General features: G+C 37.8%; 1 protein-coding gene across 1 annotated transcript in view; it reads left to right on the forward strand.

Annotated features, from left to right (window-relative positions):
- Nucleotides 1-739: 739 nt before the first annotated feature.
- LOC109078713 (apoptotic protease-activating factor 1-like) overlaps nucleotides 740-21,305 on the forward strand; it is a 29,511-nt gene continuing 8,945 nt past the window's right edge. The window contains 28 exon segments of the mRNA XM_042722080.1: nucleotides 740-901; nucleotides 2,055-2,275; nucleotides 2,360-2,549; nucleotides 2,628-2,825; nucleotides 3,191-3,380; nucleotides 3,472-3,584; nucleotides 3,940-4,071; nucleotides 6,893-7,131; nucleotides 10,155-10,322; nucleotides 10,393-10,524; nucleotides 10,613-10,726; nucleotides 11,195-11,379; nucleotides 11,474-11,600; nucleotides 11,686-11,811; nucleotides 12,052-12,192; nucleotides 13,120-13,245; nucleotides 13,545-13,697; nucleotides 13,993-14,121; nucleotides 14,869-14,994; nucleotides 15,101-15,220; nucleotides 15,314-15,439; nucleotides 17,450-17,575; nucleotides 18,142-18,170; nucleotides 18,172-18,268; nucleotides 19,000-19,125; nucleotides 19,930-20,055; nucleotides 20,944-21,059; nucleotides 21,061-21,088. Coding sequence (XP_042578014.1) covers nucleotides 2,138-2,275; nucleotides 2,360-2,549; nucleotides 2,628-2,825; nucleotides 3,191-3,380; nucleotides 3,472-3,584; nucleotides 3,940-4,071; nucleotides 6,893-7,131; nucleotides 10,155-10,322; nucleotides 10,393-10,524; nucleotides 10,613-10,726; nucleotides 11,195-11,379; nucleotides 11,474-11,600; nucleotides 11,686-11,811; nucleotides 12,052-12,192; nucleotides 13,120-13,245; nucleotides 13,545-13,697; nucleotides 13,993-14,121; nucleotides 14,869-14,994; nucleotides 15,101-15,220; nucleotides 15,314-15,439; nucleotides 17,450-17,575; nucleotides 18,142-18,170; nucleotides 18,172-18,268; nucleotides 19,000-19,125; nucleotides 19,930-20,055; nucleotides 20,944-21,059; nucleotides 21,061-21,088 — 3,621 coding nt within the window. The 5' untranslated portion in view covers nucleotides 740-901; nucleotides 2,055-2,137.

A 21,305-nucleotide genomic window follows, 5' to 3' on the forward strand; every position in this document is an offset into this window, starting at 1 on the left:
TAATTAATATTAACATTTATAATATTAACAATAACAATTAACAAGGTAATTAATGCATTTTACAGGGCACTAGAAAGGAATGGAAATAAATAATTGTAAAAAAAAATTACTTATAATATTATTTATTATATTATGACATCGTTTAAGTGTGATTTATAGTTGTATATAGGCTACACTAGTCAACAATTTAAGTGGATTAAAACCTTTCATCAAAATTATCCTAAAAACCTAAAACAAAATTGCGTTTTTGTCTTAAGACACCTTTGATTAACTTTTTTGATCCACTTCAAATGTTGACTACTGTAGTCTTTGGTGAAAAGCCGTTGTTTAAAGTTAATTCTGAAGGGACTGCATGCGTTCATCTGCCTAGTTACAGACATATGCATCTCTGCATTACCTCATCGTGTCACGTGACTACATGACGTTTCGCTATTGGTCAACACCGTACCGGGAAGTTATTTGTGTCAAAAAAGCAGGAAGCGCATATTTTAGGGGCGGACAATTGGATTTTTATTAACTGCGTTTCTTTGGAATATCATACTGAAAGTTATTTGTGTCTGTCCATCGGGAAATGTTCTCTCGTGTCGCTCTAATTTTTCTCGAAGCACAGTATCTGTAAGTATAACCATGTTTTTTCAAATTCTTTTATATTTTTACTCTAACTGATCAGAAGTCAGTTAACAATCACCACTTCCGTTACTATGGGCTGATTAACCACACCTGAGTCTATAAATTAAGTGTGTCGAATTAATTTTCTTTTTCCCAGTCGTCCTAGTAGTTTCTCCGCTGAAATAATATTATGTTTTTGGACGGGTGCGCTTGTTGGCATGAATTATTCACAACATTTTTTATTTTTACGTTGAGAGATTGACTGTTTTTCTTTTTGTTCAGTGACATGACCGTAAGTAACGTTACACGTACTATATAACAACATATCCACATCTTTATTTTTGGTAATAAAGTGTTAGTTTTAGTTTTGGTTTTAGAGAACTTGTTAAACAGGTAACGTTATCTTAACGTTAAAGTTATGCTACTCGTTTTGTTTATTCTCGTTTGACCTGTCATCGGTTATATGTGATACGTTTGTTAAGGCAGTACCAGTTAAAAAAAGTTTGGACACACTTGATTGAATTTGTTTATAATGGTTTGAAGGCAGTTGTTGTTGTTAGGAAGGCCTACTATGCAGTATAGAATTTGTAGCTATGACTATTATTTACCATACAACAGGATCTGAAAATCCTTTTAATGAAGTGATAATTATAAAATATATTATCAAAATAAGTTCGTTAAACAAATTAGTTTTTGTGGCATCCTTCCGCTGGATGATATAGTGCCTTGCTTACTGCTTGACTGTTGTTGCGCAACAAAATTTGTGTTCAGAGCTGCTACTATTTAAGTGTATTAATTAGTAACACACATTAAGAACACTATTTTATTAAACCGTTAGTTTAATATAGATTATCCTTCCGCTAGAAGATATAGTTCGTGGCCTAATTGAACGTTGCAGTGCAGCTGAATTAGCTATCAGCCCTGCGCAGTAATATGATTCAGCTGTTACCATATAGTGGATCTTATGTGCCGACTAATCAGCAGCCAGGGTCTGGACTATAACATTTAAATACATAATTCTCACACCCCAAAGGTCTGTTCACACCAAGAATGTTAACTATAAAGAGAACCATATTAATGTCCACACCAATGCACAATAAGGTTTTTTTATTTTTATTTTTTGCTAAGAACATGCTGCATTTGTCACCTTTCTCAAATTCTTCCACAAATTGTTCTGAAAGTGGTTCCAACGATATTGGTTCTGTTATTGTTATAGTTGTGTTGTGGACTTCTCTATTCTCATAGAATTAATCATTTATTGAAACTTGGTCTGAATGGACCTCAAGTTTAAAGTTAGGATGTGAAAAATGGAATGTTTTAAATAGGATTCTAACAGAATTCACCATGGTTATTAAACCAGTAAGTGTTCAGTGTTAGGTTTTTCTGTAGTATGACCCCAGGTTTAGTAATTAAAATGCTTAATTTGTATGTGCTTTCCCACACAGTTCAATGTATCCTGCCCTGTTGCACTAAGTAATCATCAGTTAAGTGCAGTGTTCCTCAGAAGAGCACCGCTGCTTATGTGGAGATGGAGGAACGCGCTCGCAGCTGCCTGCTGCGCTCCAAAGCCACTCTGGAGCAGGACATCAAAGCCTCCTACTTGATGGACCACATGGTCAGCGACGGCGTCCTGACAAATGAAGAAGAATCAAGGGTGCTTAGCAAGGTTTGTTGTGGTGTTCAAACATGCTCTGTTTTACTTGCATAAAAAGTGAATGCAAGTCGAGTTTTCCTATCTCTGCTTCTCCAGCCTACTAGAAGAGAGCAGGCCGCAGCCCTGCTAGAGGTGCTGTTGAGGAAAGACAACAGGGCCTACATCTCCTTCTACAATGCGCTGATCAGGGAGAGTTATGGCGATCTGGCCAACCTCCTTCATAGTGACCTTCCTCTCCTCAGCCCAGAGGGAGAGAGGAGCTTTGCTGATGGAGTGTCTCCCTCTGGTAACCACGTGGACATGTATGAACTTGTTTTTGAAGTAGGTTTGAATGAGATGTTAGAGTTTTGTGTTGTTATTGTAGTCCAGGGGATTCTGAGTGAAGGTGGTGTGCCTCAGAGACCCGTGGTGTTTGTGAGCCGACCCGCTCTGCTCAACCTGATCCGGGAGAAGCTGTACCGGCTGCAGAATACACCGGGCTGGGTGACTGTGTTTGGCATGGCTGGCTCAGGGAAGTCTGTGATGGCTGCCGAGGCTGTCCGAGACCGTGCCCTCATTAAGGGTAATGACTTTAGGATTTTGTGATTTATTTATTTTTAAAGAAGACTTTCATATTTTTTTTAATGTACACCTTTCTATTTTATTTTAGGTATTTATTGATTCTGCTTGTTTTTTGTTTTATTATTTTTAAATTTTAGCGTTTTAGTGTATTTTGTTTTAGTTTTTCATTTTATTAAATTTTTTTTAAATTGTGAATATGCATTCTACAGAGTAAAAATCAAAACTAAAAAAAAAATATGAATTTTAAAATAATGGTGGATTTAAGATTGGATTGAGATTGTGAAAGGATGGGTTTTTTTATAGTTTTTCTAAGAGACTACAGGACTGAAAGTAATTAAATTTATTTATTTTTCCTTTGCTTCTCAGAGTGTTTTCCAGGTGGCGTTCACTGGCTTTCTGTTGGCCAGTGTGAGCGGGCAGACCTGTTGGTAAGAATGCAGTCTTTATGTTTCCGTTTGGAGCAGGGTCAAAGTTCAGAAGCCAGTCAGCGGCCACCCTGCTCCGTGGAGGAGGCCAAAGAGCGCCTACGGTTCCTTGTGCTGCGCAGGTTCCCCAGGTGAGTGCTGGAAGGATATGTATTAGTTCACTTTATTTACTCAGAACATAGAAGTCCACTGAAATCAGCCACTTTCTCTTATGTTCATCAGGTCTCTGCTGATTCTGGACGACGTCTGGGACAGCTCTACTCTCAGGTCCTTTGATATCCAGTGCAGAGTTCTTCTGACCACTCGCAATCGAGGTCTGGCTGACTCTGTAAGCGGTGAGTGGTTCATTTTAGTGCATCCAGTTTGCATTGCTTGGACGGGTTCTGAGCCAACTACACAGAGTGGTTATTCCTAAATAAGTCTAGATTAGTCCGTGTCTAGGTGGAACTTGTGCCTGCTTGCATCTGAAATGTGGAAGAAAAAAAAAAACCAAGGCAAATCCTGAACTAAATTAAATTACATAACTCTTATAATGGAGAGCAGCTGGTCTTGGAGATAAGCTATTTTCAGCTGAGCTTATGAGAGAAATGTTCCATTCTCTATATTGTTGCGGTTATCTTGCATAATTCAACATCCTAATTTCATTGAAATACAAGGGTTTGTCGTGTGTGTGTGCCTCTCTGTTTGTAGGTACAAGCTTTGAAGTGCCTGTTGAGAGTGGTCTAGATGAGGAGAAAGCCCTGGAAATTCTTGCTTTGTATGTTAATGGGAAACCACATAAACTTCCAGAACAGGCCCGCAGCATTGTGAGCGAATGTAAAGGTACGAATCACTCTTTATGCAAATTGAACCAGAACCTCAAAACATGATCAAACATGACCAAGCACCTAGGGCTGGACGATTAATCAAAAAGTAATCGAAACCGAAATTCAGAACCTCTAACCGATGTAATTTTCCCATGTCGGTTATTTCGTTTTTTTGTTCCTGTTAATACTTCCCCCTTAAAAGCATACTACCGCGTGTGTAGCCACATGACTCTGCCCCGTCCAGTCAGTGGCATAAAAGCAAAGCACGGAGGTGAACGCCGGTTCAACACATAGTGATGGCGCGCGAGCTGGTTTGGACTTCACATTCAATTTGTTTTATGGTTTGATTAGACTATCGGATGTGTATTATATTGAGCTACCATGTTCGCGCAGCTGCATTGTGGCACGAACACTCATATAAACAGTAGCTGTGAAGATCGCGCGCACAGAGGAATGCAGAAACTAGTTGTCAGTGCTGTCCTGTGATTTATCACTAAAGTAGCTTAGAATCAAAAAAATAATCAATTCAAATTCTCTAGAGTAAGACCAATTTGGTCGCACATGCGAAATAACAACTCAATCGCACAACCAAAAAAATCAAACAAAGCTCCCAATAGTACGACCAAAAAAAAAACATAGCCGTCACAGCCGTTCGAGGGAAAAAAAAAATTATCCGTGACTCTGGAAGTCTCCCTGTGGTTCAACAACAGACACTAGAGCTCTACATTTCAGCCCGAGCCCGACGGACCCCGACTTTTTTACGCCCCTCGAGCCGGGCTTCGGGCCAATTTTCACGTCATAGTTCAGACACGGGCTGGGCATCCCGCCTGTTTGCCGCGCTGGTGGAAACAACACGAGACCGTGCTACCGCGACTGTCAAGAACGGTTGGACGGTGTATGTATGGTGTGCAGCAGTATGGTGTGTGCTGTCAGCGCAGCTGAAAAGTTTTCAGTTCAAATACACGCAATAAGCTCAAGCTTGCCGCAAAGCACCTGCAAAAGTAATTGCCATAAATGTGACAGGGGGAAATAGTAAGGAGATATCTGAATTATTTACTAATAAACTAGTGTTTTCGGAGTCTGTCGCAAGGATGAAGTTGCTGATCCAGATTCGCCATCTCCTCAGACGAGCATTAGAGAGAATTGCATCTTTGCAGATTATGATTATAATGAAAGTTTTTGTTTTCGATTTGTTTTATTTCGTTAAGTAATAATTTAAAGCTTTCTATAGATATATTTAGCATGTCTATATTTATCATTTAGGCAGTCGTTTTTTTTTTTTTTTTATACTGCTGTTAAAGACACGACAGAAAGCACAATGTTTTGTTGATATTGTGAGTGCACACAAATGAAAGACCCTTTGCAGTTATGAATGATGTATTACTCTTATGTGCACCCTTTAAGAGCAAAAATGAAGGCATATCCGTGTCCTGCAAAGCGCACTTTAGCTTCCACTCTTTACACATACTATTGCATACACAACACATACTAATAAAAATGAAACACATTATAACAATATATAACATTTCAATATCAAAAGATTTAACTTTTATATAAATACAAATTTAATTCGAGGCGAGCCGTGATGATTTGAGAAGGCTAGCTTGATCAAACATAGGCTCACTGTCTCCTAACGTTCCTACAAAAAAAAATAAAAATAAATCAAACCTAAACATTTAACAAACAAAATTTCTTCCTAACGTTTTTCTAAATTAACTTAATAAAAAAACGAAATGAAATATAATCACTTGGCTATTACATACAAAACTGAACTATTGTAATAGCTTAGACAGTAGAATAAGCTGTATAGGAACTGTTTAGCTGTTCAAATCAGACACTAGAGCATCCCTTCATTCAGACACAGTGGAAGATCTGATCAGAATCAGTGTAGAGGGGCCAAGTCTGGAAGATTTTGTTGCTAGAGAGAGTGTGGCCAGCTGGTTTAGCCAAGGCCAAAGATCAAGAAGGCCAAACTACAGGAGTTGGCCACCCAAGGGGCATGTGACTGCAATGGAGGATAGTCCATAAGACATTAAGCCATGAGATGTTCCGTTTGAAGCCCTTAAAACACTTAATTTAGATTTTCATTTTATTTTATTTATCTTGAGATGTTTTAAGTGTAAATTTCAGCTCAGGGAAGCACTTTAAGCACCAACACTTTTTCAGTAAGTTACCTTTCTTGTAGAATTGTGCTTCAAATAAAGAACTTTGTTGACCAGATTTTTAGTTAATCATTTAGGCTACAAGTAAATTTGCCTATATGGACAGCGATTTTTATAAAAAAAAAAAAAAAAAAAAGAGGTGAACTTGTAATAATGAGGTGTTAAATGCGATGCGGTCGAAAATTTGGGTGCACCTAACTTTTGTGCTAACTTTTTTCTTAGGCGCACCAGTGCAACCAGTGCAAAAAGTTAGTCTAGAGCCCTGCTATTTACAACCCACAGCTTCACAATTAATATAGAGACGGTATGACTAATTCACACACGCAATCACTCGTACTGGTACTGTGCTATTTTATCTTTATCTGATCTAATAATCTGTAAGAAATGTTACGAACATAGATAAAATAACTGCTGATAGTGAGCGATGATGTCAGATCGCTCTTTCAACAGGAAACAGAACAAAATAATCGTTCATTAACTGTAATCGAGGTAAAATGTTTAATTAATCGAGGTTTTGATTTTAGGCCATAATCGTCCAGCCTTACAAGCACCTAAAGTCAGCATTTTTGAATAGAAGTGGAGTAATAGTGCTTAATACTATGGCTATAGTAATGAAGTACCATTAGTGTAGTCCTTTACACATATGACCATTGTAAACGTTTCTCGTCCTGTTAGGTTCTCCTCTGGTTGTTTCTCTCATTGGAGCTTTATTGAGAGAATTCCCTGACCGCTGGAGCTACTATCTGCGACAGCTTCAGAAGAAGCAGTTCAAGCGGATCCGCAAGTCATCGTCCTATGACTATGAAGCTCTGGACCAGGCCATGGATGCCAGCCTGCAGGTTTTGGAGCCCGAACACCAAGATCTGTACAGAGACCTGAGCATCATGCAGAAAGATGTCAAAGTGCCTGCTAAGGTCAGGCTGAAAATCTGTTGCCATCTACTAAAGTAGTGCTAGATCAGAGGTCTCCAACCCACTGGACAGCTACTGTCCTGCAGATTTCAGCTCCAACCCCAATCAAACACTAATCAAGGTGTTCAGGGCTACAGTAGGTGGACAACCAGAATGGGTAATACCGCCGCATGTAATTAACTGCAATTCAGTCGCGTGTTAAAATCATTTGCGATACTACTGCCAGGTGGCGCAAAGGGAGGGATTGCGAACTGAATGTAATTGTAAAATGGTGGTTTGTTCATGGAGATGAAAGGAGGAAGTAAAACAATAACATTATAATATAACATTGTAACATCCTTAAAAACATAAGAAAATTTACAGGGAGTTAATTACAAAACGTTGGATAGTCTTAGGCTACAGTCTACGCATCAAAAATTAAGAGACCTTTACACAAAGGCTCTTATGCATGCTAGTGTTATTAAACAGTCATTACACAATAGGCATATATGTGTATGTATATATGTATATACAGATTATATATATATATATATATATATATATATATATATATATATATATATATATATATATATATATATATATATATATATATATATATATATATATATATTTCATAAAAAAAAAAACCCTATAAAAAAAAAAAAAAAAAAAAGATAATAAAATATAATTTCTTTTCAATCTCGGTTAAAAAACAAATAAAAAAAAAAAAAACAAACAAAAAAAAACAATCCTTCAGGTTCCATTTGCAGAGCGAAAATGAAAACGGTCCAGCATTTACAAATAATTCTTATTAACTCTGTTATTATTCTTGATTTTTCAAACTGCTAACAGTTTACATTTTTGAATTATGCCTTTACTGTGTGACCAAAAATTGAGTATTTTCTGTTTCAGCTGTTTTATCATGCTGGTGCCTCATGCGCACATTCATTGGAAACAGCAGCCGTTCTCAGTGCCATTCGGTGTGAGCAGTGGTCCACTTTGGCATATTTTTGCTCATGATTTTTTCCGTCGATACTGAAACACGTGTGAACTACAAAGCCTATTTCACCTAATGAATAATAGTTAAGCTTCAAATGGGCAACATCACGAATATGGAAACGTTTGGATTTCTCCCGAATGAGAGAACCCAACCATATGCTTTAAATTATTTTATTTTATTTGTTTATAGCTAAGCCTATTATTATATACTGCAATTATATTTATCCATTAGAATTATATATTTAATTCTTGTTCTGTTCTGATAAATTTGTTAAATTTATAGGATTTGTCGTAAAGTGAAGGGAACTAAAAATATCCTGTTGGTACATTAGCCTATAACATTATTAGGCCTGCCATTATTTCTGAATGTAATAAAATGCAAACTTATACATGACTTATATTTTTTTCCTCTCTCACACTCCATTTATTTTTTAGCGCGTTTTAAAAAAAAAACATGCAGCAAACAAAAATAGGTGATTAATCGGTTAAAACTTGTTACTGTGGGTAAAAAAAAATTACATTATATACTTAGGAACAGAGTCTGGGCCTAATCTAGGCTATTGTTAACTATTTACATTTATCCATCGTTTTTTTTTTTTCGTTTTTTTTTTTTCCATTGCATCTTAAAATGACTTTGTGCATGCACATTCACTTCGTGTGCTCTGACGCAGATCCGCCTCCCGCATTGCTCAGCTGTGGACGATTTCAAAATGTTTGATATAAAGGTTGCTGTCCCATTTTATACAGGAATTGTTCATTTAAAAAAAATTTAATTATATTGTTAGTTTATGCTAACATGCAATCAATGTCTTCTGATACTATAAGACACAAGTTCATTTAGGCTATTTAACATGCACTGTGACATTTTACAGTTTCAACTTAAACTCCTTGAGATTTTAAAGTCAGTTTAATAGTATTTAAAATTCAAGTTGAATCTAGTATAAAAAAGGTTTTAATTGCTTAAATTATTAATATGAATTAATATGTTAGCATGAGTTTTTCATCATTTTTTTTATGAGCTGTATTCGTTTTCCGAAACCAAGCACCCACTTTTTTCTTTTTTTAAATGTATTGTTTGTAAAAATCGACACGTTTTTTTTATTAGCAAAAATAAAAAAAACTAATTTATAAAACACGCAACAATGTCTTAATCAGCGTACAGACAGATATCTTTTTCCCAAGAAGTTATCTGTCAAAATTAAGGACAGGTAACGAATAACAAAGTAGTGCAAAAATGCATGCTGTTTTATTGAAGGATTTTTAAGATATAAATTAAAATATAGGCCTAATATGTGAGAATATTGACATTTTGCATATAAATCCATGTAGCTAGCTCACTAAAATAGGCTACCATTGTAATGCTTCGAAGCAAAGTAAACCACAGTTTCTTTAGATTAATATAATTCATATTATATAAATAATACTGCACAGCTATTAAATGTGTCAAATCTAAAATATGGTGTAATACTGTGTAGCTTTGAGAAAATATAAGCACAGGCTCATAGGCTTGACATTTATCCTGCTTGAATTCGTTCTAAGAAACGCACATAACTTCAAGTAATAAACTTTCATCTGTGAATTTTAAATAATTTAACTACAGTGTTTTTCTTTCATTTTCCTCTGACTGCAGCCGTCAAATGTAACACAGTGGGGAGGCAAAACTGACGACTATTTGCGAAAATGTGCTTTGATGCGCTTGTATGATCAATTGGTGTTAAAGCGACACTCAGCGGTCAAAAGCTGCATGTGCCCTTTGCAGACGTGGCGGCGGTGGCAGAACGATCGTTTTGGTTGGCCACCTACTGTACTTGATAATTACAGACAGCTGTGTTGGAGCAGGGTTGGAACTGAAGTCTGCAGGATGGTAGCTCTCCAGGAGCAGGGTTGGAGATCCCTGTGCTAGATAGTACAGAATCAATACCATTACAATACTTTACGTTTTATTATACTTGCAAATGTGGCATAAGGATGGATTATTTTAAATAGCTTTTTTCCCCCATGTAAACTAGTCTTTTTGTTGTTGGATTTTGTTTTTGGTCATACAGGTTCTGTCAGTGCTGTGGGATCTGGAGTTGGAGGAAGTGGAGGATGTCCTACAGGAGTTTGTGAATAAATCTCTGCTGTTTCGAGACTGTAACCAGCGACCATACCACTATTACCTTCATGATCTGCAGCTGGACTTTCTCATTGAACAGAATCGTGATCAAATTGCTGTGAGTTGTCGCATCTCTTTTTAAGAGAAACCACCAGAGAACAAGGTCTGAATTGTCATGTTTCCTGTAGGAACTGCATAAAAAGCTGGTCCGTCAATACCAGAAGTTTTATAATGAAAGGCCACCCAGCCCTGGAGATATAGACTGTTCGTATTGGTACCGCTTCCTCCCGTACCACATGGCTAAAGCAGGACTGTCTAAGGTAATGTTACAGTATGGCCTAATATTTCTTATGTAGAATCTTCTAATGATTACTGAAACATTATTAACGTGCAGTTCTCTCATTTCAGGAGCTTTATTCACTGATGTTTTCCTTGGACTGGGTCAAAGAGAAAGCTCAGTTTATGGGATCTGCCCATCTTATCAACGACTATGTAGAATATGGTGAAATACTAGACAAAGAGGTATCTATACTGTTGAGTTTTGATTTCAGTTGATATTCCTTACAATTGCATGTCTTAATCAGTTTAGACTCCTCAAAGTATTTACATAAAATTGGCATGGAATTCAGTTTGTATAAACAGGCCAGATTGCCAAGTGTCACTTTTTGATTGTTGTGCCTCAGTCTGGACAACTTATGATAAACATGTTTATGAAAATGGCTTGTTTTTAAAAGCGTTTATTTGTAAGTTAATTTAAGCTTTTTATACATGTATTTTTTTATTTAAGTCTAAAACATTTTAAATGGGTTCTAAAAATTAACTTAAAACTAAGAAAAACTTGCACTTTTTTTTTTTTTTAAATGAGCAAATCAGTTTGAAAGCAATAGAATATTCAGAGTTATGTGAACCATTTTATTGCTCATGATCTTAGCCACAATAACACACCACCTGCTGTTCTGTTTAATTATACATTGTGGTGTTTTCACACAGAACAGTGAGGTGAGACTGCAGTTTCAGGAGTTCCTGTCTTTAAACGGACATCATTTGGAGCAGAGGCCGTTTCCTGACATAGTGCAGCTGGCTCTGTCTCAGCCTGCGTGTTCAGAGGTTTACAGACAGGCCTTGATGCAGGCGCAGAAGAGGGCCAGCAGAGGGCGGCTCTATCTGGACTGGGTGTATGTATCTCACTGCCTTATACAGTAACTTTCACACAGTAGAATGTAGACTGAAAACATTGATTTTGACTGAAAGCATGTTTTGACTTTTTAGGAACAAAAATAATCAGGACAGTTTGTCTCTGCTGGTCATGCATCCTCACCAGGGGTCTGTCTACTATGCTGGCTTCTCCAAAGATGGGAGTAAAATTGCCTCTTGTGGGGCCAACAAGGCGCTGCGGGTAAATATCAGTCTGTGTCCTGCTGTTCATCTAGACACTGTGCAGTATTATGCAATGGCCAAATTTGTCTCTTTGTACTCAACAGGTGTTTAAAACAACCTCTGGAGAGAAACTTCTGGAGCTTCAGGCTCATGACGAAGACATTCTGTGCTGTTCCTTTTCTCCAGATGACCGTTACATTGCAACCTGCTCCAGTGACAGGAAGGTTAAGGTTAGTGTGTCTGTCTCTGTGGCCACTTTTTGTTGGTCAGTATCTTTCTGTAGGGCAATAGTTTACTCCAGATTTTTTTTTTTAATATTCAGCCTCTTCCTGTTACAAATGTGTAAACAGTTTCTTTTCCTTTTTGTTGCTTGACAGAAATCAGACTGTATACTGTCATTATGTGGTAAAGTTCTGTGAACATTGATCAAAAGTCAGACGGGAGAATGAGGTTTGTTTTGTGCGTTGTAGTTGTGGAGTGTTGAGCGAGGTGCTCTTATCAGAGAGTTTGGGGAGGAACACGAGGAGCAGATAAACCACTGCCAGTTCACCAACACAGGCCGACGTGTCCTGCTGGCCACTTGCTCAAACGACAAATTCACCAACACTAAGGTGAGATGATCACTAAGGTGGACTGGCGTCTTTTTTTTTTTTTTTTTGCTATGTTAGGAGCTGTTTTTATTAATTACGTTAACTTAAGTACGTTGTTGTATGAGTACTCTAAGTAATTATATTCTAATGAACTAATTTTGTGTAACAAGGCATATTTCTTTTGAGTCACAATTTGTTCAGTAAGTTACAAAGTTATTTCAAAAGCCACTCCAGTGAAGCATTTTCTCAGAATGATTCAGACTGATAACTTGTGAATTCATGGCTATTTTAGAAATTATTTAATAAAACATCTTGATAAAATGGCCAGTGCATAACGGTGCAGAAAGCAGGTGTGTAGTAGTGGTGCTCCAAAGAGTTTGATAATTAAATCTCATCTGCACTTTTTTTTTTTCACTGCACCCTCCATTTCCTCTTTCCAAATTTAGAGGAAGATTTGGTGAACATGAGTAATGAGAATGACAGCTGGTAGGATGCTCGCTCAGAACAGCAGAGGAGGGGAACGGGGCAGCCGTGTAATTTTACAGCTTGTGAAATTTGCAGAGAGTTGTGGGAGATCTGTAGGAGTGTGACAGCAGGAGTCTGCACTTGAGCTGTATTCATTTGAGGGTGCAAAAACAGAGTGAGCGAGCACGGGTGTCAAAAACGTAATGAGCGCCCCCCCCCGGTGGAGGCTTGAGCACAAAACGGGCATTTTGTGGAATATCTCGGCATGAGGAGCGAAAGAAACACCCTGAAATTAGATTTGGAGATGTGTTGTTGAACACAAGACATTTAGTCTGCAGGAAATATGTTCTCTTATACTGTATAGGCTGTCCTGTTCAATAGATCCTGACAGGGTGATCAAGAGCCCTACACAGAGCATACGTTATCACAGAGCTTACGTTTTTGCCCTCTTTTACTTTTTTTCCATCTTTGTTTTTCTTGCAGCTATGGAACCCCAACAAGCCGACCTCTCAGAACACTATGTTTGGACACATGGAGCCTGTCAATCACTGTTGCTTTTCTCCTAACGATGCCTACCTCGCCACTTCATCCAGTGACGGCACCGTGAAGGTTGCATGACTGTTTCTTTGCTTTGATTTATTTATTGGCTAGCTATTTTACTTGCCCATTTATTGTATTTGATTATTAATGTACTTGCATATTTAATGCATGTTTTGTTTTAATTTTAATGCATTTATTATAAAATTTAACCCTTTTATATAGAATGTAAAAAAAAAAACTTGATCTACAACCTCATCTATTTATTTACATTCACATTTATAAGAGTGTCAAACTGCTGGATCATCTTTGGTCAGTACAGGTGTTCTCTTATCTGTGTTTCTTGCACTGTTGTCTTTTGTGTCTGTCAGCTGTTTGAGGTGTCATCTGCGAACGAGTGGAAATCAATTGATGTCAATAGTTATTTCCCAGAGAGTGACGATGAAATAAAAGCCATCGTGAAATGCAGCACTTGGTCAGCCGATGGCTCACGAATCATTTGTGCTGCCAGAAACGCTGTGTTTGTAAGTGAATTTGTGAGTGTTGTTGTGAAATGAGAGTAGTTGGCATCCCCACTCAATATTATTGATTTGGTGCCTGTAACAGCTTATATATATACACAAACACTTAAATTTAACAGGCATAATCTTATGATAATGTACTTTAATGCACCAATTCAAATAAAAGTATTCATAAAATAGGTTATCTACTGAAGTTGTTGGAAGACTTTTTTTTTTTTAATGTGGTGTTATTCCTGCTTCCCCTGTGCTCATGGTTTGCATGTTAACTTTGTATATCGTCTGTGTTGTATGCATGTAGGTGTTTGACGTGAAGACGTCAGACATGTTGTTGGAGATGAAGACGAGTCGTCTGAGCACAGTGCAGTACTGTCACGCATGTCCCAACAGCAGCCTGCTGGCCGTTGCACTCTCTCATTACACTGTAGAGGTACAGCACACCATGAAGTGAACACTTTTACTCCGTAGACAGCATTTCCAAACATTTGCGTTTTTGTTTCTATACAATTTTGTGTGACCAAAAGACCAAAATCTTAAATATTTAGTTGAAATTCTCTTAAACCATTGCACCTGCTGCTGTGGTTTAAGTGTCTTCATAATACACCACTGTTCAAAAGTCGGTAAGATTATTTTGAAAAGTCTCTTCTCATCAAAACTGTATTTATTTGATAAAAAAAATTACAGTAAAAACAGTAATATTGTTAAATATTTATAATATTTTTAAATGTAACTTATTCCCTTGAAAAAGCTGAATTTTCAGCAGGCATTACTCCAGTCTTCAGTGTCACATGATCCTTCAGAAATCATAGTAATATTCTGATTTGATGCTAAATATAAGTTGAAAAGTTGTGCTGATTACTTTTTTTGTAGAAAACATGAAGACGTTTAGTTTTTGAAAATAGAAATTTCAAAATGTAGTTCAAAAGTACTATTTATTTGAAAAGTCATTGGTAACAAGTGTTTTGTCATTTGATCAATTTAATTACTGGATAAGTGTTTGTTACTTTAAGAATCTTACTAACCCCAAATGTGAACAGAGTTGAATGTGTTCTGCCCTTGTCAAATCAATGTTATAAGCCTCATACATATCTCATAAAAATCTCAAAACTGAATTACCAGAACTAAGAATGAACAATGTAAAACAAGATAATCCTGATTATTATTTTTTTTTTTTAAGTTGTGGAACTTTGAGACCAGTAAAAAGAAAGCCGAATGCAATGGTCACCTGAGCTGGGTTCATTGTGTCCAGTTTTCACCTGACGGCTCACTCCTGTTGTCGTCGTCTGATGATCAGACCATCAGGGTAAGCTAGCTTTGGTCCCTCTCTTCCTGTAGCGTGACAGTTTTTTTGCAGTTATTGTTTGAACAGTATTGACCTGTTATCACAAGAAGTGTTAACGCTTGTCTAGCTGTGGGAGACGAATCAGGTTCACACCTCCTCTGCTGCAGCTCTGAAGAGGGATTCTGATGTTCTCTTCTCCCAAAGTGATGTTACAATAGTGGCACCAGACAGCAGAAACAGATTACAGGTACAGTCCACCAGAGACCTGCACGTCTAGTGTTAGCTTACTGCTGTTTTTTGGCTGATTGCATGTATATGTGACATCTAACTCTTCAATCAGGTACGGACCGGATTGGCAGGTGCCGTTGTGTTCGAGAGTGAAGAGTTGCCGTCCAGGATTCGCTGTACTTGCATCAGCAGAAATGCTTTGTTTGTGGCCCTGGGAACTGAGAGCGGAACTGTACAGGTATTTCGGCTCACCTGTGGTGCATCGTCATCGCCAGTGCTCTCTTCCTAATGTTCTACTCAATTTCTTGGGTTTTTGAATGAGCATGCAAAGCACTCTGGGTAAAAATAGCCTTCAGGATGCTTGTGGGTGTTTTGACCCGCCTCCGGCAATGAGATTTGCCATGGCTGTCATCTGCACTCAGCCCTCTAATCTCTCGCCCTTCCTTTCCCAAACCCGTCCCTTCCCTACTCTCTCTACTGAATGTCGTCATGCTGGAGGCGAGCGTTGTCCTCCTGTGTAGCACAGTGTGTACTGTAGTGTAATAGATGTGACTGGTGCATCGGGGACGCCTAGAGGTAACAGCTGACTGATAAAATAAGTGGTGCTCTCTCAATCTTGCCTTACACCTGTTTACTGCCAAATAACCATTTATTTAGATTGCTCCTTTCAATCTCTGCCTGATTGTGTGTGTCCACCTGAAAGAGAAATGGACCGATGGATTTAGAAAAGCAGTAAAATGAATTTAAAATGAATAAAACTTTTTAAAAAATGTACCCGGTTTAGTACAAATGAAGCCAGTGATATACCGTTTACCACAATTACAACACGTTTTTTTAAATTAAATATGCGTTTTGTTAGTGTAGGTTTTTTATTTGCTTTTAGGTTTTTTTAACTAATGGAATTATTTTTGCTGTAATTGTGCTTTTGATAGAGCTGCCAATTTTACCTAGCCTAACTGTTTGATATAATGTTTTATAAAGTAATTTGCAGCTTTTTTTTTTTGGTGTGTGTGTGTGAAGTAAGAAGTATGAAGACTTTCCTTCATCTGCAGTAATGTTGGTAATGTTATGAAACAGCAGAGGGCACCAGATTGTTACTGTACTGTGCAGAACAGCTCACCACTAAAGCAATTGTCTTTCAGTAAATGCAGTTTCTTGCATGTTTTGATTTTTTTCCCCCTAAGGAGAGCCCAGGCATTATTGAAGTGAGTGGAAAAGTTGAGAGAGGAGGTATTTGTTTGTGTATATGTGTGCGCAGACAGGAAGAGTGAAAGTTAGACAGTTTCTGAAGACCGTTGGATGGAGAGCCTTGCAGCTGCTGAACTTACAGCGTGATTTTGTGCTGGCACTAGGGCTAGAGACAGGTACAGTGCAGGTACAGTGAGAGGCAAGTATGTGAAATGTTACAGGCTGTTCACACTTATAGGGATTTTACTTGTGACCTTTTCTTCAGTGTTTCAAAAATCTATATGAATATGCTGTTGAACTTTCCAAAGAATTCTGGGGGAAAAAAAAGCTTAAGATTTCGCAACAATATTAAGCAGCACTGCTGTTTTCATTTTCTGATTTTTGAGCACAAAATCAGCATATAAGACTGATTTCAGAAGGATCATGTAACTTCAGAGCTGACAGTTCTGTACATATTTATTTGCGACTTCTAAAAATCTGCATTTTCACTGCATTTGATCATGCGCACGCAAGACCAGAACACCAGCCCTGCAAGCAAAAATACCTCTTATTTACTTTCCAAAAACACAGCTCACGCTCCCGTAGCCCCAGGCAGCTTTTGAAGTTTGCGTTTTGAAGATTTGGATGCAGCAGAGAGGGCCGATAGTCAGTCTGGCTTTTCTGAATGCCGGACACAGAGGGGCAAACTAACCCATCTTTAAGTGTGCACTTTATCTTAATCGCATTTACATGATGTATTGTTGCTAAAGTTTGAGATCACAGCTATATATGAGTGTCATTAGTAATTCAGGCCTAAAAATTTATAATGTTATTTATATCTATATATTTATGAGGCTTTTAGATGATGCATTCAATAAAGGTTTCTTGTTTTTGGTAATGTCAATGCTGCGTTGTTGCCCCACCCCCACCATATTGGTCACTATTTATTTTTTCACTTTTTAAAGGGTAATTTTTTTCCTCTACATTTCAGTAGAGCTATTCAAAATAATTGTACACAATCAAGTAGAGGCAAATAAAATGAGAAGTTGCATTTGAACAAAGTTGTTGTTTCTGCTTGAAGGTGTTGGAGGTGCCATCTGGAAAAACATCACAGACGCTCACAGGTCACACTAGAACTGTTCACCACTGTCAGTTCACTGATGATGGTGAAACCCTCGTCACATCCTCAGAAGACACCACTGTCCGGGTAAGTCACTGTTTCTCATAAAGATGTGGTCTATTGTGCTCGGTTCTTTAGTCAAATACAAAAAAAAAAATGTCAGTTATCACAATTTTTTTTACATAATTAACCAAACATTCATGTTCATAAAAAATTTAAACTCGAAATGCTCTCGATGTTTTTTTGGCATAACCTTTTTATATGCATTATTTTCTGGCTGTGGGGAGAGTTGAATGACAAGTCTACTAGTTTGCAATTTAGTAACTGCGCCACATGCTCACAAACTTCTGCTGCAGCTGTTGTGTCGGTTTGAGAAGTTTTGGGCACTGGGCCATTACAGGGCTCATTGATTCATTGTGTCGTTGATGACAAGCAGAGGAAGTGTGAGGGGGGTAAACTGTTTAGTAATTGATTGTTGTGAACCGCTGCATGCACATTAAAATTCTGTAATAATGGATAATAGACCGTAGTATGAACAACGTTTATCACATTGAACCAAAATCAATACTTCAATGCTTTATGCTTGGCAAATCCATTTCAGGAGACCTTAAATGTTAACCTTTTGAGAGGATGAACATTGTCTTTGTCTGCAGGTGTGGAAGTGGAGGACCGGTGAGTATCTGGCTGGAGGGCCATAAGGAGCCGGTCAGGAAGTTTCACCTGTTGAACAACTCCACTTCCTCTCACCTGTTCTCTTGGTCGTTTGATGGCACTGTTAAGGTAAACCGAACCTCTACTAATTTCTCTGCATTTGCCAATGAATGAATCCATCTAAAGCACAGAGTATGAAGGATGACACGTAGACCTCATTTAACTCTTTTCTATAGACCGCATTGCTTTCAGAGCAAAACATGGTTATCAAGCCCAAATTGTGGACTGAAAGAACAGTCAATTATGATAATTAGGTGATGCATGCACTTAATCGCTTGCAAACAGCTTTTTTTAGGATCTCATCAGCAGTAGTCGTTATTCTTTATCCCGGTTGTAATCAGGGCTTCTGTGGGAAAGATTGTTTACATGGTCCACAACTTCCTGCCACTTTCCACAAATAGGGTACAAAAATGGTCCTGAGCCACTCAAATTCGGTAAAATAGGTGCTTTAGCCTTGATTCAAATTCTCATTAAATTATAAAAGTTTTTTGATTTTTCCGTTCCATTTGTATGATGGACTAAATGACTAAATAGTTTGAAAAAAATTTTTTTTTGGTAGTTGTGTAATTATCTAGCATTTGAGAAATAATGGGAAAAGAAGAATGTTTAAATCTAGCAACCATTTCAAATTAGTTTTTTTCCCTTAAGTTTTTTTTTTTAGTTTAGATAAGTTTATAATTGTCATGTATTTAAATTTTCACAGTTTTAATTGTTTAAATAAAATCGTGGGACACTGAAGTGTACCATATTAATTAATTGCTGCCCCTGCAATTTTTTTTTTTTTTTGGTTTTTGTTGCAGGTCTGGGATCTGAACAGAGGTCAGATGCTGCAAGACCTTGAGTGTCATAAGGGTGCTGTCCTGTCATGTGACGTGTCCTCTGACAGACATCTCTTTGCCACCACATCGGCCGATAGGACTGCTAAGGTCAGAAGAGGCACAGATTCATACATCAGATCAGTGTCAGCAGACAAGATATTGTTCACACTGAACTCTGAGCTTCGGCCGCCTCTGTGTTTAGATCCTGGACTCTGACTGAGCGAACACCTGCTCCCGTTACACTGTTAGTTTGTTTACTGTACTGTAGGTGCGAGTCTGTGTTGGCACAGTGTAAGGACTGTGCTAGGTGACTACCTGGAGTATCTTTACTGAGCCCTGGGTGCTTGCCTTAATGGTGCCATGTACCGCCAAATACTGCCTAATTAACTTTGTGTGAGCACAGTACAAAAGCTCATAGATACACATACACACAAGCATGACGTCCTCTGTTTGTGGTATCAGAGGTCAGAGTCCAGTCTGCTCATCTGAGAGCATAATGAGATGAAGTTCTCTCGCTCTGTATGACACCGCCTGTACCAGAAGAGCTTTCTAATGAGATGCCATGTTCACGTCTGTCTGCCAGAACTACTCACTGATGAGAGAGAGGATGGCAAAGTGAATTTGGAGAGCTGATCAGAAAAATCATTCATGCCAAATGGAGCTGCCACAAATAATGACTAACTCTGACTAAAATTAGAGATGGAAAAACAAATTTCAAGCAGCAGTTTTGATCATTTGCTCAACCTTGTTCTGATTCCACTTATAAGATTAATAATTTCACAAAGAGATCTATTAGAAATGACATTAGATCTTTTCAAATTATTTTACGGCACAAAATAGCAATGTTATCAGATTTGCTCCCATTCAGTTTATGCAGTAAAATGGCTCATAACTGCTGATTTTGTTCCCTAAGTGTGGAGCATTGCCTCGTGGGAGATGACTTTTTTGCTGAAGGGACACAAGGACTGCGTCCGTAGCTGCCGTTTTTCTTGGGACAACAAGCGACTTGCGACAGGCGACGACAACGGAGAAATCAGGGTAAGTGTAATCTTAAACTGCTTCAAATTGTAAATCATCTGTGTTAAAAGGAGTAAAGATCTGATTGGGACCTTGATCAAGCTTCAGAAAGATTTTGGTATGATTTGGTATGTTGAGGATTTGTGACCCTATCCCTCTTTCATTATTACTTTTTATTTATTTTATTTTTTTCATTTAAACCAAGAAGCCAGTAATGCTGCCTAATAAAAGTACTTAGATATTTTGGTAAAAAAAAAAAAAAGCTGTTTTGGCAACAGTTTTACATATTAACTGCACTTATTTTTTTATTCTACACATTATAGAAGACTATAGTTTCTCTAATTAAATAATAACCCAAATATGGTTATAAAGAAATTGTAATGGCAAAGGTAATCAATAATGGTGAATTTTGGGTAACTGTGAATGTGAGCAGACGTTATGGCCACGTTGAGAGCAAATAGAGATGTTAAGAAAAGCGATGTAGGAACAAATACATCTTGAAACCTCAAAACTTGGCTTCCCATCCGTCATTTCTGCCAAGCATTCTATCTCTGAGTTTTTCTTGCGGGGAGACAGGCCCAGTGCTCAGAACTGTAAAGAAAAAATCTACCTAATCAATTGAAGATGCTTCTCGCAAAGAGAAAGTGAGAGAAAACCACAAAAAGAGAGAAATGCTGTGATGTTGTAATTCATGGCTGTGGTGCTTTCACATCACTGTGTGATGTCTGTAAATCAGGTTTCAGTGCTGTAAAATAAGATATATTTGTATTTGGTGCGTTTTAGCTTCTCACAAGCAATTTCTGATTGTTACAAGAAGCACTGATGCATTATAAATAAATACACTTGTGAAATCTACATTGTTTTGATAACCCATTACTTCTGTAACAATGTCGTTTTTGTGTATCTGAACTGTGGAGCATGCTGGATGGAGCTCTTCTGAAGATCTGTTCACGGGACACCAAGGACTCTATGGACTCTTTCCACGGTGGATGGGTGACTGACCTGCAGTTCTCCCCTGATAACAGAACTGGTCTCTACGGGCGGATACATCAAGGTATGCACATTATATAGTTGACATGACTGTATACAAGCCAACGCTCAGTGGCACACTCTGGAAAATAGCTGTTTTTTGATTCGCTTAATTTAACCTGGGAGTGCTTAATGTGTGGTTATGATTTAGAGCTGGGTAAAAATAAAATGAAAAAAATGTCTATAATTGTTTTATTGGTGAATTAAAAAAGCAGCAAATCATTGCAGCCCGATTTCTGAAA

The sequence above is a fragment of the Cyprinus carpio genome, chromosome B4 (genome assembly GCF_018340385.1).
Source record: "Cyprinus carpio isolate SPL01 chromosome B4, ASM1834038v1, whole genome shotgun sequence".
NCBI lineage: Eukaryota > Metazoa > Chordata > Actinopteri > Cypriniformes > Cyprinidae > Cyprinus > Cyprinus carpio.